Here is a 15,039-nt window from a genome sequence, read left to right on the forward strand (position 1 = left end):
AAGTTATACCATGAAATAAGAATTTTAACATTTTTACATTCAAGGTCACGGTGACCTTGACCTTAAAATGACCAGTGGTCATCTACTAGTTCTGGCCAACCTTCATATCAAGTTTGAAGACTCTAGGTCTAAGCATACCAAAGTATTAACAACTTTAACATATTTACATCCAAGGTCACAGTGACCTCGACCTTCAAATGAATGACCTTGAAATGACCAGTGGTCATCTAAGTGTGCTTGCAAACCTTTACGTCAGTGCCTTCCCCAGGAATTTGTTTAGGCGCCCCGGGGGTGGGTCCGGGAGGGGTGTCCCCTCCCGACGTTGATTTTTTTTTAATTTAACGTGTCATTTCACGTTCTGTGGTGCGTTATAACTAAAAAAAAAACAGCGTCAAAAGACGTCGTTTGGTGCGCTATGACTCTTCAAAGAAATCCCCAGTCATTTAAAAATATACTTTTTTATATTGTTTAATTGTTTTAAAACTTTTCCGCACAGATAGTAAAATCCCGACTCGAACGATTCCCCAATACATCCGTTTCAACCCGACTCTATTACTGTATACTTACTATTTTTCAAGTTTCTATTTATTACCCGATAATCCCGTTTATTCCGTTTTTATCAATCTCTTTCTGGTAAATATTTACGATAAAAGCTTTCAGTTATTTCTTTAACACAAACCTTGCCATTTTTTAAGTGACTATTTATAGATTTGATGAAATATTGCCTCTGAATATGCGTCAATCCCCTGACCTGTTGTGTGCTTGTTAAAACGCTCAATACACGCCATTTGTATGCAATAGACGCGACGGTGTACATGCTGCATAATTTTCGCGCTCTTTTTAATTGAGAAAAAGATTCGACACAAAATAAATTTGCACTGCTAATTTAAAGCAAAATATTTAACGTTGCGGTAACATTTACATTCGGAAGTGTGTTTCGGATTAAAAACGCGTCAACATCGACTTACGGTAATGGGTTTCGGATTACATATTTAATTATTCCCATTTGAGATTTCAACAAATATTAACCGTTGCGTAATAATTTCAACGATAATTTGTTTACACACTTTACGAGTCGAATAAATGTTTTGACGGAATTATGCATGAAATTCACGTTGTCCACGAGGATCACGGCCGGTTGCCATCATCAGTATTCTAACTATCGATTATCGGACGAAACATTTACAAGTGTGCGTAATTAATTCAACGAAAATTTGTTAAAGCGCATTACGTGTCGAATAAATGTCAGAAAAACGAGGTGAATCAGTTCTATAAATGGACATGTTGAAATATACATGTACTGGAATTAAATAAACTGTTATCACATAATTGTAACCGGGAGTCATTTGCACAACTTACTCGCTATAATAATTAATTGTTTACCACTTGCAATTAATTTCTCGTATTAATTATGAGTCATAGGTAACACTTGTTTACAGTTAAAAGGTGTGATGATGATGCCCGAAACCGTCTTTAATGTTCTGTACTGTACTAATTACCGGTTTTATATTACTCAAATGGTACAACTTCTTGCTAATCAAGCTGCGATAAACTCTTACTTCATGCCCGATGTCAATCAAAAATAATGGTCGATAGTTAACCCCGCCCTCATAAGCATTCGCGTAACCGATTGGACGATGAACTTCACAGTTTGACGACTGGAAAGTTACCAGATACATCCTTGTCAGCATTTAAATGACCGTGTAATGTGGCTAGAATAATCGATACGCGCGTCATGCTATTCTCTTATCAGTGGATTATCCATTACCCCATGTGGTGTTTATGGCGATTACTTGTGAAAGTAGGTACCGAGTGCTCTTTTAAAACAGGGAATATTGATACACTGATAGGGAAACCTTGATTTTTTTGGACAATCTCCACTTTCTTTTACTGAAGAATACATTGATCGGAAAATTTCAAGCGCCCCGGGGACTCTGATTTCGAAATTCAAGCGCCCCGGCAAGGGGCGCTTAAATGGCCTGGGGAAGACCCTGCTTTACGTCAAGTTTGAGATTCTAGGTCCAAGCATACCAAAGTTACAACAATTTTAACATTTTAACATTTAAGTTCACAGTGACCTTGACCTTCAAATGAATGACATTGAAATGAATGACCTTGAAATGACCAGTGGTCATCTAAGTGTGCTTGCAAACCTTTACGTCAAGTTTGAGATTCTAGGTCCAAGCATACCAAAGTTATAACAATTTTAACATTTTAACATTGAAGGTCACAGTGACCTTGACCTTCAAATGAATGACATTGAAATGAGCAGTGGTGATCTTCTAGTACTGGCCAACCTTTATGTCAAGTTTGAAGACTCTAGGTACAAGCATACCAAAGTTATAACATGGAATAAGAACTTTAACATTTTTACCTACCAAAGTTATAAGAACTTTAACATTTTTACATTCAAGGTCACAGTGACCTTGACCTTAGAATGAATGACCTTGAAATGACCAGTGGTCATCTAAGTGTGCTTGCAAACCTTCATGTCAAGTTTGAAGACTCTATGTCCAAGCATACCAAAGTTATAACAATTTTAACATTTTAACATTTAAGGTCACAGTGACCTTGACCTTCAAATGAATGACATTGAAATGACCAGTGGTCATCTTCTAGTACTGGCCAATCTTTATTTCAAGTTTGAAGACTCTAGGTACAAGCATACCAAAGTTATAACATGAAATAAGAACTTTAACATTTTTACATTCAAGGTCACAGTGACCTTGACCTTCAAATGAATGACCTTGAAATGTCCAGTGGTTACTTACTAGTTCTGGCCAACCTTCATGTCAAGTTTCAAGACTCTAGGTCCAAGCATACCAAAGTTATAACAACTTTAACATTTTTACATTCAAGGTCACAGTGACCTTGACCTTCAAATGAATGACCTTGAAATGTCCAGTGGTTACTTACTAGTTCTGGCCAACCTTCATGTCAAGTTTCAAGACTCTAGGTCCAAGCATACCAAAGTTATAACAACTTTAACATTTTTATATTGAAGGTCACAGTGACCTTCACCTTCAAATGAATGACCTTGAAATGACCAGTGGTCATCTGTTAATCCTGGCCAACCTTCATGTCAAGTTTGAAGACTCTAGGTCCAAGCATACCAAAGTTATACCATGAAATAAGAACTTTAACATTTTTACATTCAAGGTCACAGTGACCTTGACCTTCAAATGAATGACCTTGAAATGACCAGTGGTTACTAACTAGTTATGGCCAACCTTCATGTCAAGTTTCAAGACTCTAGGTCCAAGCATACCAAAGTTATAACAACTTTAACATTTTTTATATTGAAGGTCACAGTGACCTTGACCTTCAAATGAATGACCTTGAAATGACCAGTGGTCATCTGTTAATCCTGGCCAACCTTCATGTCAAGTTTGAAGACTCTAGGTCCAAGCATACCAAAGTTATACCATGAAATAAGAACTTTAACATTTTCGAGCACGCCGCCACCCCGCCCGCCCGCCCGCCCGACAACATCAATCTATAAGCCGAGATTTTTTCGAAAAAAATCCGGCTAATTAAAATTATTTAAAATTGGTAAATAACTAATAATTTTATAGTAACTTTGTGTTAATGTCGAGTTTTATACCTTCATTGATCCCAGACGATCCTGGGCGATCCCGGCTTTTTGTTTAAAACGTTTTTTTATCGAGAAAACACGTCACTTCAAGGAAATCAATAAAAAACCGTATCTAGCGGAATTCTTTTTAAAAATAGGTACTGACGTGTTTTACCAGGAAAACGGCCGGGGATTTTCTGAATTGTCGGCCTCTTTTTGATTGTAATCAGGGGGTTCCAAATATATTTCGAGATAGGATCCGTTTGTTGTCTCCAACTTCACTCTGGGATTTAATTGTCATCTGATCATACTGTATTAAGATTTCTGCATCTTTGAAAAGCGTATTTAAAACACAGTTTATTGATATAGAACACATAATCCCGCCAAAAATACACACGACCGGTCGGGCATGTTCCTGGGACATTGGCTAGCCCAGACCTAGGTACAGGCAATGAATGTCGTTCGGACGTGCCTTAGTGTTAAGCCCTGCATTTGTTCTGGTTTTTGTCCTTGGCTTATAAGCAGCCATTAATCTATTTTTCCGTCTTGATTTGGCAAGCCACTGTTAAGCACACACTGTGCAGCCACGATCAATATCTTCTAAGCTTGGTCCACACAACTTGTTTATTATAGGTGTATTTCGGCTGCCATTTAAAAAGTGCTTGAAGAAAAAAGGTTTTTCCATAGTGCCACACAAGAGATGAACTGATAGCAAAAATTAAATGCTTAAAGTTTGGCGATTCAGGTTTTATCGAAAGTGATGTCAAATGTTTTCACCATAAGCGTATATCGATTCTCAACAATGCAGCGGGGAGCCTGTTGTGTCAACATCGGCCTTTATCGTGGGCCAAAATGAAATGATACCGTTCTGACTGAGGAGTAAATTAGTTCGCGAACCACATTCTATACATAGATGGTCATGTCACTAAGTTTTTACCGGTGAAGACACAATGACAGGAACCAGTAATGTTTACATGAATTTATAGGCATGTGTAATTCAAATTTAGCCAGGAGTTTATTTTACTCAACACGATTTTAAGTCAGGCGTATTTTCTTTTTTGTCATGCGTATTTTTCGCAAATACGCATCTTATCTGGCCCTCTGGACGGACGGACAGTTTGATCACTATATGCCCACTATATGCCCTCCTTCGGGGGCATAAAAAGCATTATCTGCAAGTGAACATTTGCAATGAGAAGTGAAACTGAATATTTATACCAATATACTAAGCAATTAAAAAGACCAATAACTCCCAATCAGAATATTTCACAATGCAAATTTTCCCAATTTCAGTGGGGTTTTTTGCGCTAATTTTTCACCATTGGTATGGTATAGGTACTTTTCCCAATAGGGGAAACAAAATCACTGCAGTTGTACTTCTATAATCAACTTCAAAAGCCACAGCTCTTTTAACTAAATCTATTTATTTTATTCAATTCAACAGTCAATTAATGCCGTCACAGCTTTTTTAATGGCTCACAAATGAACCATTAAAGCAGCGCTAAGGAAAAACTGGGCTTAATGCATGTGCATAAAGTGTAGTCCCAGATTAGCCTGTTAAGTTCGCACAGGCAAATAAGGGAGGAACATTTCTGCCTAGACTAAATTTTGGTCATGAAGAGACTTCCCTTTTAAACTAAAATTTCCATAACACTGAAAAGTGTCATCCCTGATTAGGCTGCATTAAGACCAGTTTTCCAAGAACCACAATCTCCATCCCCAGGTACACAGCTGCCTCACCTGTCTTGGCTGCCGAGTAGTCCAGCGGTGCAAGATTGCTCTCACTGTGTGTGATACCCGTGGAGGTGGAGGGCTGGTCCACACTGACCCCGGCCCCGCCCTCGCACAGGCTGTCGTCATGGGAACACTCAGTCTCCATGGCCAGGGGCGGAGACTCGGGCTGGGAGTCCAGGAGGGCGGGGCTACGGGGCAGGCGGATCTCAAACGGCTGCTCCTGTCTGCATATAGACACCTCATGCTGCAAATAGAGGCATAGGAGACTTAATAATTACCTCTCAGATACCCAGGTTGATGCCTTAATAGTCCCTCAAATAAAACAAATTTAAGAAATTTCGTACTAGATTCAAGTTCTTAAGATTTTATTTTCAACCCTTAGGTACTGATGAGCAGCAAAGGGTTAATCCAGTCTGCATATCAACATCTCATGCTGCAAATAGAGTTATAGGCCGTTTACCACTCAGATACGCACTTCGACGCATTTGAATTCTCTTAGAAAATCGAATTAAATTTAAGACATTGTTAAATCCATATTTCAAGTAGCCTAAATGTTTTTCCAGACTTGATCCTAGCAGTGGTCTACTGGGCTTGATATCAGGAACATTCCTGTAGCTATATGTTTACTCCACAAGACACAATGGACACTGTGCTCATGGGAAGAGTATAGCATTCAATCTTATGTTCTTAAATTAAAACAGCAGGGTTCTCAATAACTTTTGAGCCAACAAGCCCAAATGTGAAACCAACAGGCCTTCTAGGGGGGTCAGGGGGGCATGCTTCCCGTGAAAATTTTAAAATTGAGCAATTGATTTCCTGCATTTTGGGCCATTTTATGGCTAGTTTAGTGGTCAATCAGGCACTTAAATTTGAGCTTTTTTAACTAACAAAAGATAAATGGAAAAAGCTCTTTATTACTTTTGTAAAATTTTAACTCAACATGTCATGAACGGAACGTCAAAATATTTTACTACTTTTTGACCGATCCTGATATGCGACTTTTCATTGTTGTTGTTGTAATGCGTTAAGGGAGATAATGAAGCGATGTCTTTGCTTAATAGCAAATAGGAGCAAAATTACAGAAAAGACACGCACATTTCAAAAAGTCAATTGCAGATTTTCCAAATCTGAGCAATTTTCAACAGGCCAAAATCTGATTTCAAATGGCCGATTTGGCCAGCGGCCAGCTCTTATTGAGAACCCTGAAAACAGCAACAACATTAAAACTAAAATGTACTTCCAGACTTGATCCTAGCAGTTTTCTACCAGGCTTGATTTCTGGAACATTCCTTTAGCTATATATTTACTCCATAAAACACTATGGACAATGTGCTCATGGGAAGAGTATAGCATACCTAAAGTGAAAGATTACACACGCCAAAGACTGAGAACAGTCTATTAATGAAACTCAAGCTCCTTATGTTTACTCTTACCCACTCAGAAATGCACCTTTGTAGTCACTTAGAAAATCATAATTAAGACCTTTCTTACTTGATTCAAGTTTAACTTTCAAAGGTTTCATGTCCAACCCTAAGATACTGAAGTGTTGTCCCAGGGACGAAACTTTCTGCTTTAATAATATTTTTTGTTTCAAGAAAGTCTCTTCTTGGCAAAAAATCTAGTTATGGCGGAAAGTTTTGTCCCTGATCAACCTGTGCGGACTGCACAGGCTAATCTGAGACGACACTTTTTGCACACGCATTAAAGGGATCTTTTTACGGTTTAGTAAATTGACAAAATTGAAAAAAATTGTTTCAGATTCGCAAATTTTCTGTTTAGTTATGATATTTGTGAGGCAACAGTATTTCTGAACATTTGCCATGGTCTAATATAGCCATTATATGCATCTTTTGATGATTTAAAAACCTAAAAATTATAAAGCGTTGCAACGCGAAACGATTGAATAATTTGGAGAGTTCTGTTGTTTTTCGTTTAAATTTGTGAACTACGAAAATTGCTTATATAACGTATAAAATACCCTTCTTGTGTAAGCTTGGCAGGATAGCTCAGTTGGCTAATGCGTTTTTACTTCAGGATTCTGGGGGTCACTGGTTCAAGACCTGCTGTGAGCTACTTTTTTCATTTTTTAAATTTTATTTTTGACTTTTTACTGGAGCTTTTAAAATTTATGGTTTACATTTATCAATATAAAGCATTTAATGACAAACTTCAAAACATGCCAAAATCTGTAAAAAGGCCCCTTTAAACCCCCTTTTCACAGAGCATGGCTTAATCATTTAAATGGGCTCTGATTCAGATTTTTAAATACTTAGCAAAAGCAACAATCAGTGGATTGTCACGAGATTCGTTTATTTAAATCGTGTATTTCTAGCTTCGTTTATTTAATCATGTAATTTGTATGGAATTTGGTAATATATTTGTTAAGTTGCAATGCTTGCTACACTTGCATTTATTGGCTTGTAAGACTTGCTACACTTCTAATATGAAGTAAACAGTTTTCATTATGAACTTGGTTTTATAACTTATACTGATTCATGAGATCCATAATCAAATACTTCACTCCACATTCCAGAAAATCAACTGTAGCAATGCTTTATTCCACAGTCCATAAACCAGGGTTTTCCACAGGCCATTTTATAGTCCCAGGGGCGCTTGAAATTTTCCGATTATTTTTCAGTAACAGAAAGTGGAGAATGTCAAAAAAAATCAAGGTTTCTCTATCAGTGTATCAATATTCCCTGTTTTAAAAGAGCACTTTGTACCTACTTTCGCATGTAATCGCCATAAACACCACATGGGGTCATAGATAATCCACTGATAGGAGATAACATGACGCGCGTATCGATTACCGTATTCTAACCACATAACACAGTCATATATGCTGACAATGATGTATTACAGGAAACTCTCAGGTAACTTTCCGGTCGTCAAACTGTGATGTTCATCGTCCAATCGGTTACGCGAATGCTTATGAGGGCGGGGTTAACTATCGACTGTCGTCAGACACGAAGTAAGAGTATATCGCAGCTTGATTATTAAGTTGTACCATTCATGTAATATTAAACCGGTAACTAGAACAGAACATTAAAGACGTTTTCGGGCATCATCATCACACCTTTTTACTGTAAACAAGTGTTACTTGTGACACACACAGACTTTATATACGCTCCGTGTGACACATAATTAATACGAGAAATTAACTGCAAGTGGTAAGCAATTACTTACTTGTGGCGAGTAAGTTGTGCAAATAACTCCGGGTAACAATTTATGCGATAACAATTTAATTCCAGTACATGTATATTTCATCATGTCCATTTATAGAACTGATTCACCTCGTTTTTTCGACACTTAATGCGCTTTAACAAATTATCATTGAATTTATAACGCACAATTGTAAATGTTTCGTTCGGTTTTTTTAAATGAGCATCATCAATTTGTAATCCGAAACACGCTTCCGAATTTTAATGCTTACGCGACATTAACAAATTGTAGCGTCAAATAAACAGTGTATTATCCTTTGTATCAAGAAAAAGCGCGCGAAAAATATGCAGACATGTAGAACGTCGCATGGAAAGTGTGGATGTATTTTGTGTTGTATAAAAACATGAACATCATGTCAGGCGATTTACGCGTGTTCTTTGGAAAAGACGATACATGTAATTGCCACATAAATCTTAGCCAGTTACTTAGCAGTGCAAATTTTTTTTGTGTCGAATCTTTTTCTCAATTTAAAAGAGCTCAAAAATTTATGCCACATGTACAACGTCGCGTCATTTGGGTGAGCATTGGTGTATTGAGCGTTTTAACAAGCACACAACACGTCAGGGGATTGACGCCTGTTCAGAGGAAATATTTCATCAAATCTATAGTCATTTATTTAAAATTTATTTGATACTATAGAAAAATGGCAAGGTTTGTGTTAAATGACTGGGGGATTTTCTTGGAGTCATAGCGCACCAAATATGACGTCGTTTGACGCTGTTTTTCTTTGAGTTATAACGCACCATAGAACGTCAATTGACACGCTTATTTAAAAAAAATCAACGTCGGGAGGGGTGTCACCCCCTATCAGCCCCGGGGCGTATGACAAAAATCCTGTGGAAAGCACTGATAAACTAACAAACAATTGCAGCATTGATCCACTCCACAGTCCATAAGCTAACAGACCATTGAAACAATGCTTTATTCCCCAGTCCATAAACTAACAGAACATTTCAGCAATGCTTTATTCCAGAGTCCAACAACAAGAGACTATTGCAGCAATGCTCCTCTCCACAATACAGAAACTAACAGACCATTAAAATAATGTCTGATACAGTCCATAAACTACGAGACCATTGCAGCATTCTTTACTGCTGTATACCTCAAGCCTGTTTATGAATGACTGTAGACCGCCTTGTGTCTGGAAGGTCGCCATGTCCAGGTTGGTGATCAGGTCCACTACTCTCACAGCACGAGTCGCAAACTGAAACAGCCAAGCCTGAAAGCTTACAAGTTATTAACGGGATGTTTGAAGAAAATTGTTTCAATTTGCTTGACATAATTTTACTTTTTTTCTTGTTTTTGTGTTGTTGTTGGTGGTGTTTTTTTGTGTTATTTTTTGGAGGGAGGGGGTGTTACATTTGTTCTGTTATCAAGTTGCTTTGTGGAAAAATGCTTCATGCCTAATTTACTAACTTTCAATGTCCTGAATCCTTACAAATGTATCATATGGTTTTCTATGTTGTTATGATATTTTAAGAGGGATTTTGCATTCAATCACTAAGACTAAAGCAGCTGATACATACGGTGATGTGATCGTGTCCGACGCCGAACCAGTTGATGACTTTCAGTAAGGACTCCATCATTCCACAGGACACCAGAGCCTCCACTCCTGTAAACACACAGCTCACATCAAACACACACATGTAAGCCTTCACTCCTGTAAACACACAGCCAACAACAAACAGCTCTGGGAAAACAGGCTTTAAAGCATGTGCGTAAAATGTCAGTCCAGATTAGCATGTGCAGTCAGCACAGGCTGATCAAGGACGCCACTTTCGGCCTAAAATTGATTTTTTGCTAAATAGAGACTTCCCCTAAACGTAACATACAATCAAAGTGGAATGTGTCATCCTTGATAAGCATGCGCAGACTGCACAGGCTCATCTAGGACAAAACTTCCTTCACATCTATTCACCCTTTTCTCAAAATGAGGCTCATTTATGTTAAGTACCCTTTTAAACCTCTGATGAAAAGTGAAATGATTGTGGCAATAGTCAGATTGAAACAAATCGTTGCAATTTGTTTTAATGTTATCCTGTTAAGAATATTTTGGTATCTAGAACAGCAAACGGTACTGTGTTATCCCAATGGTCACTATGTTGAGGTAATGACTTCAAGAGACTCACCATTCTCATAGCTGGCCAGGTGGTAGAGGAAAGAGAACAGAGCTGTTGCATAGGACTGGGGAAAGGCCTTCATGTCCCCTTCTGAAATGCAAAATAACACTGGGGCTCAGTAAACAGTCAGGGGGAAATGTTCTGGTACTGGACTTTAAAAGAACATAACGTTAAATATTAATACTTAACCCTTTACCACTCAGAAACATATTTTGACGCATTTCCAGTCCCTTAGAAAGTTACATTTAATTAAAGACCTTTCTTACTAGATTCAAGTTTTAAAGGCTTCATTTCTAAACCTTAGATACTGATGAAAGCTAAGAGCACAAAACCTGAACAGACTGCGAGTTACTCGCAGGTTGTTCTGGTTTTATGCTGTTTGCACATAGTCATTGTCACTTTGCCTCTGAGTGGGAAAGGTTTAACAAACTAACAATATGATTTCTATCAACTAATACATAATAAAATATGATTCCATAAACAAACAGATTCCAATAGGTACTTAATACTCTAATGTCAAAAGTTGCAGATTGCTCTATAATTCTACAACACGTGATGTAGGCAACAAATGACAAGTTGATCCCCCCTTACTCTTTAATTTAAACTTACTTATTTTAGCTCGATTGCATCGAAAGCCTAAGGCTTATATAAAAGCTCTCAAGTCCGTTTCCTGGGCCTAGAACCAGGTAGTGAATTTTCATTGAATTCCGGTCATTAGTTGCTGAGAAATAGCGCGGACAAAAATTGTGCACGGACGGACACACAGACAGACAGACGAAGCGGCAACTATATGCTCTCCCCAAAATAAATTTTGGGGGAGCATAAAAATGGCAAACACAATACTTTATTTTTGAGATGCAACCTGTTCATTACTAAGTATGAATCACAGTAGAATTTTCAAGTCCACTGTATGAGCCTCGCTTTTGAAAACATGCAACTCAATGCATGTTCCTTAAGTGTTGTCCCAGATTGGCCTTTAAAGTCAACACAGGCTTATTAAACACACCACTATCCGTGTTTACTGAATTTTTGTTTAGAAGATACTTCATTCGTATGAAAAATTAATTAAAAGCGGAAAGTGTCCCTGATTAACCTGTGTACACTGCAAAAGGGGGGGGGGACAATTTTCACAAAAGCTTTAAGCCAAGTTTTCCAGACAGCTGCTCATATTATTGCAGCTTACCAGTCAGTCATGTGTTGTATGCAGTTTCTGACTAGGGCTTACCAGTCATGTGTTGTATGCAGTTTCTGACTAGGGCTTACCAGTCATGTGTTGTATGCAGTTTCTGACTAGGGCTTACCAGTCATGTGTTGTATGCAGTTTCTGACTAGGGCTTACCAGTCATGTGTTGTATGCAGTTTCTGACTAGGGCTTACCAGTCATGTGTTGTATGCAGTTTCTGACTAGGGCTTACCAGTCATGTGTTGAATCAGTTTCTGACTAGGGCTTACCAGTCATGTGTTGTATGCAGTTTCTGACTAGGGCTTACCAGTCATGTGTTGTATGCAGTTTCTGACTAGGGCTTACCAGTCATGTGTTGTATGCAGTTTCTGACTAGGGCTTACCAGTCATGTGTTGTATGCAGTTGCTGACTAGGGCCTACCAGTCATGTGTTGTATGCAGTTTCTGACTAGGGCCTACCGGTCATGTGTTGTATGCAGTTTCTGACTAGGGCTTACCAGTCATGTGTTGTATGCAGTTTCTGACTAGGGCTTATCGGTCATGTGTTGTATGCAGTTTCTGACTAGGGCTTACCGGTCATGTGTTGTATGCAGTTTCTGACTAGGGCCTACCAGTCATGTGTTGTATGCAGTTTCTGACTAGGGCCTACCGGTCAAGTGTTGTATTCAGTTTCTGACTAGGGCTTACCAGTCATGTGTTGAATCAGTTTCTGACTAGGGCTTACTGGTCATGTGTTGTATGCAGTTTCTGACTAGGGCTTACCAGTCATGTGTTGAATGCAGTTTCTGACTAGTGCTTACCAGTCATGTGTTGAATGCAGTTTCTGACTAGGGCTTACCAGTCATGTGTTGTATGCAGTTTCTGACTAGGGCTTACCAGTCATGTGTTGAATGCAGTTTCTGACTAGGGCTTACCCGTCATGTGTTGTATGCAGTTTCTGACTAGGGCTTACCAGTCATGTGTTGTATGCAGTTTCTGACTAGGGCTTACCGGTCATGTGTTGTATGCAGTTTCTGACTAGGGCAGGCAGGAAGCCGTGGTAGGAGGCTGCACCAGTAGCATCCACAATGTTACTTAGTCTGCAAACGAAAATGAGGGAACATATACCAATGATCATCAATACATGGATAGTTTGCTTGGATATAATTTCAGTCATAAACTAACAGTTTTAAATATGCAAAGCAGTTTTTTAAATGGCAATATTTTATTTTCCGTAAAATTATTAAAATTAACTTCTAAATAAAATAATCATTTAGTTAAAACATAATTTAAAGATAAAGTGTTGAGCTTGAAATCTGATTTGTGCTTTTCTATTGACATACGGTATGATTTATCTTTTTAACTTCGATATCTTACTTGGGATTTCTCTCTAGATGTATGATTGAAGTCAATGTTCTCAAACCAGCACTTTTTATTTCCTGTAATTAAAAACACCAAATGCTACTAGAGCTTTGTTACAGATGTGACGAATACCCCCACATGCCGCATTGACACAGAATATTTTGCATGTTGTCTTCACAAAAAACAGCGGACACCATGCTCAATGTTGAAAACGCACTAAGTGACCCTGTGACCTAGTTTTTGACCCGGCATGGCCAATGTTCGAACTTGACCTACACATCATATAGATACAACTTCTGACCAAGTTTGGTGAAGATTGGATGAAAACTACTTTAGTTAGAGAGCGGACACCATGCTCAATGTTTAAAACGCACTAAGTGACCCCATGACCTAGATTTTTACCTGCCATGACCCATGTTCGAACTTGACCTAGACATCATCTAGATACAACTTCTGACCTAGTTTGGTGAAGATCAGATAAAAACTAATTAAATTATAAAGCGGACACCATGATGAATGTGTAAAACGCAGTTACCCCATGACCTAGTTTTTGGCACGGAATGACCCATATTCGAACTTGGCCTAGATATCATCAAGATACAACATCTGACCAAGTTTGGTGAAGATCTGATGAAAACAACTTGAATCAGAGAGCGGACATTTAATACGGACCGACCGACAGACCGACAAGCTCACTCCTATATACCCCCTAAACTTCGTTTGTGGGGGTATAAAAATTAATACTAAATCATTGCTCATACTTCTAACAATTATCTATAGCAACAATAAATTTTGCCTCGCTCTTGGAAATCTGGCCTTAATGCATGTGCACAAAGTTTAATTGCTGGTTAACCTAGTCTGCAAAGGCAAATAAAGGACCACACTTTTGTTTTTGTGGAATTTTTTACTTTAAGGCAAGTCTCTTCTTAACAACAAGAGCACCGTATAACGGGTGCCAACGCTCGGCTGTGTGTGCATTTTTGAATAAATGAAAGCTTGTCAGATTCTTTTTTTTTAATTTAGAGGTCACAGTGACCTTGACCTTTGACATAGTGACCCAAAAACTCAACAAGGTGCATTTACATGTGAAGTTTCAAAGTTGTAGGTGGAAGCACTTTGATTTTAGAGCAAAAATGTCAAAGTTTTAGCACGACGCCAGCGGACGGCAGAAGGCAGACAACGAGCTGGCTATGACAATACCTCGGGTTTTCTCCGAAAACAGCCGAGCTAAAAATCGGGTCAAACAGAACAAGAGATTCCCCCTTCTGCGCCGCTATGAAGCCATTCATTTGACCTTTGACCTTGAAGGATGACCTTGACATTTCACCACTCAAAATGTGCAGCTCCATGAGATACACATACATGCCAAATATCAAGTTGCTATCTTTAATATTGCAAAAGTTATGACCAATGTTAAAGTTTTCAGACAAACAAACATACTGACTGACTTGACAAACAGACAGACGGACGGACGGACAGTTAAAAAACTATATGCCACCGTTCGTGAGCAAAAAAGTCTTCCCTGATTAGCCTGCGTGAACGACACTTTACACACATGCATTAAGTACTGTTTTCCAAAAGCATGGCTCATACATTTTCAGATTTCTATGTCTGTACTCATTTTTTGGGGTATTCACATATTTATGACCAATAACCTAGCTTAAACATATCTACATCATAAAATATGTTATTGGACTTAAAATAATGTCTTTTAAAGTCAGTGCATATAGAAACATGAGCACTGCCTTGCGGGTGCAGACTGCTCATCTATTGTTCTTTTTAAAGGTGTAAGGACCTATCTCAATTTCAATCACAAAGGAGGGAGGGGTGGAGTGGAGAGGGGTGTATAGTGTGGGGGTGTGGTC

The 15,039-nt window shown here is 38.4% G+C and overlaps 1 protein-coding gene across 19 annotated transcripts in view; it reads right to left on the reverse strand.

Moving 5' to 3' along the window:
* The window catches only part of LOC127859027 (E3 ubiquitin-protein ligase HUWE1-like), a 187,591-nt gene that overhangs the window by 139,894 nt on the left and 32,658 nt on the right, over positions 1 to 15,039 (reverse strand). For 3 of the 19 annotated variants that reach the window (XM_052396422.1, XM_052396431.1, XM_052396417.1), the window contains exons 11-16: positions 13,190 to 13,251; positions 12,824 to 12,912; positions 10,660 to 10,740; positions 10,057 to 10,142; positions 9,633 to 9,734; positions 5,315 to 5,552 (exon numbers count right to left, since the gene is read on the reverse strand). In XM_052396422.1, coding sequence (XP_052252382.1) covers positions 5,315 to 5,552; positions 9,633 to 9,734; positions 10,057 to 10,142; positions 10,660 to 10,740; positions 12,824 to 12,912; positions 13,190 to 13,251 — 658 coding nt within the window. The other 16 variants (XM_052396510.1, XM_052396509.1, XM_052396508.1 and 13 more) reach the window with 16 other exon arrangements.

The sequence above is a fragment of the Dreissena polymorpha genome, chromosome 1, assembly GCF_020536995.1.
Source record: "Dreissena polymorpha isolate Duluth1 chromosome 1, UMN_Dpol_1.0, whole genome shotgun sequence".
Taxonomy (NCBI): Eukaryota; Metazoa; Mollusca; class Bivalvia; order Myida; family Dreissenidae; genus Dreissena; species Dreissena polymorpha.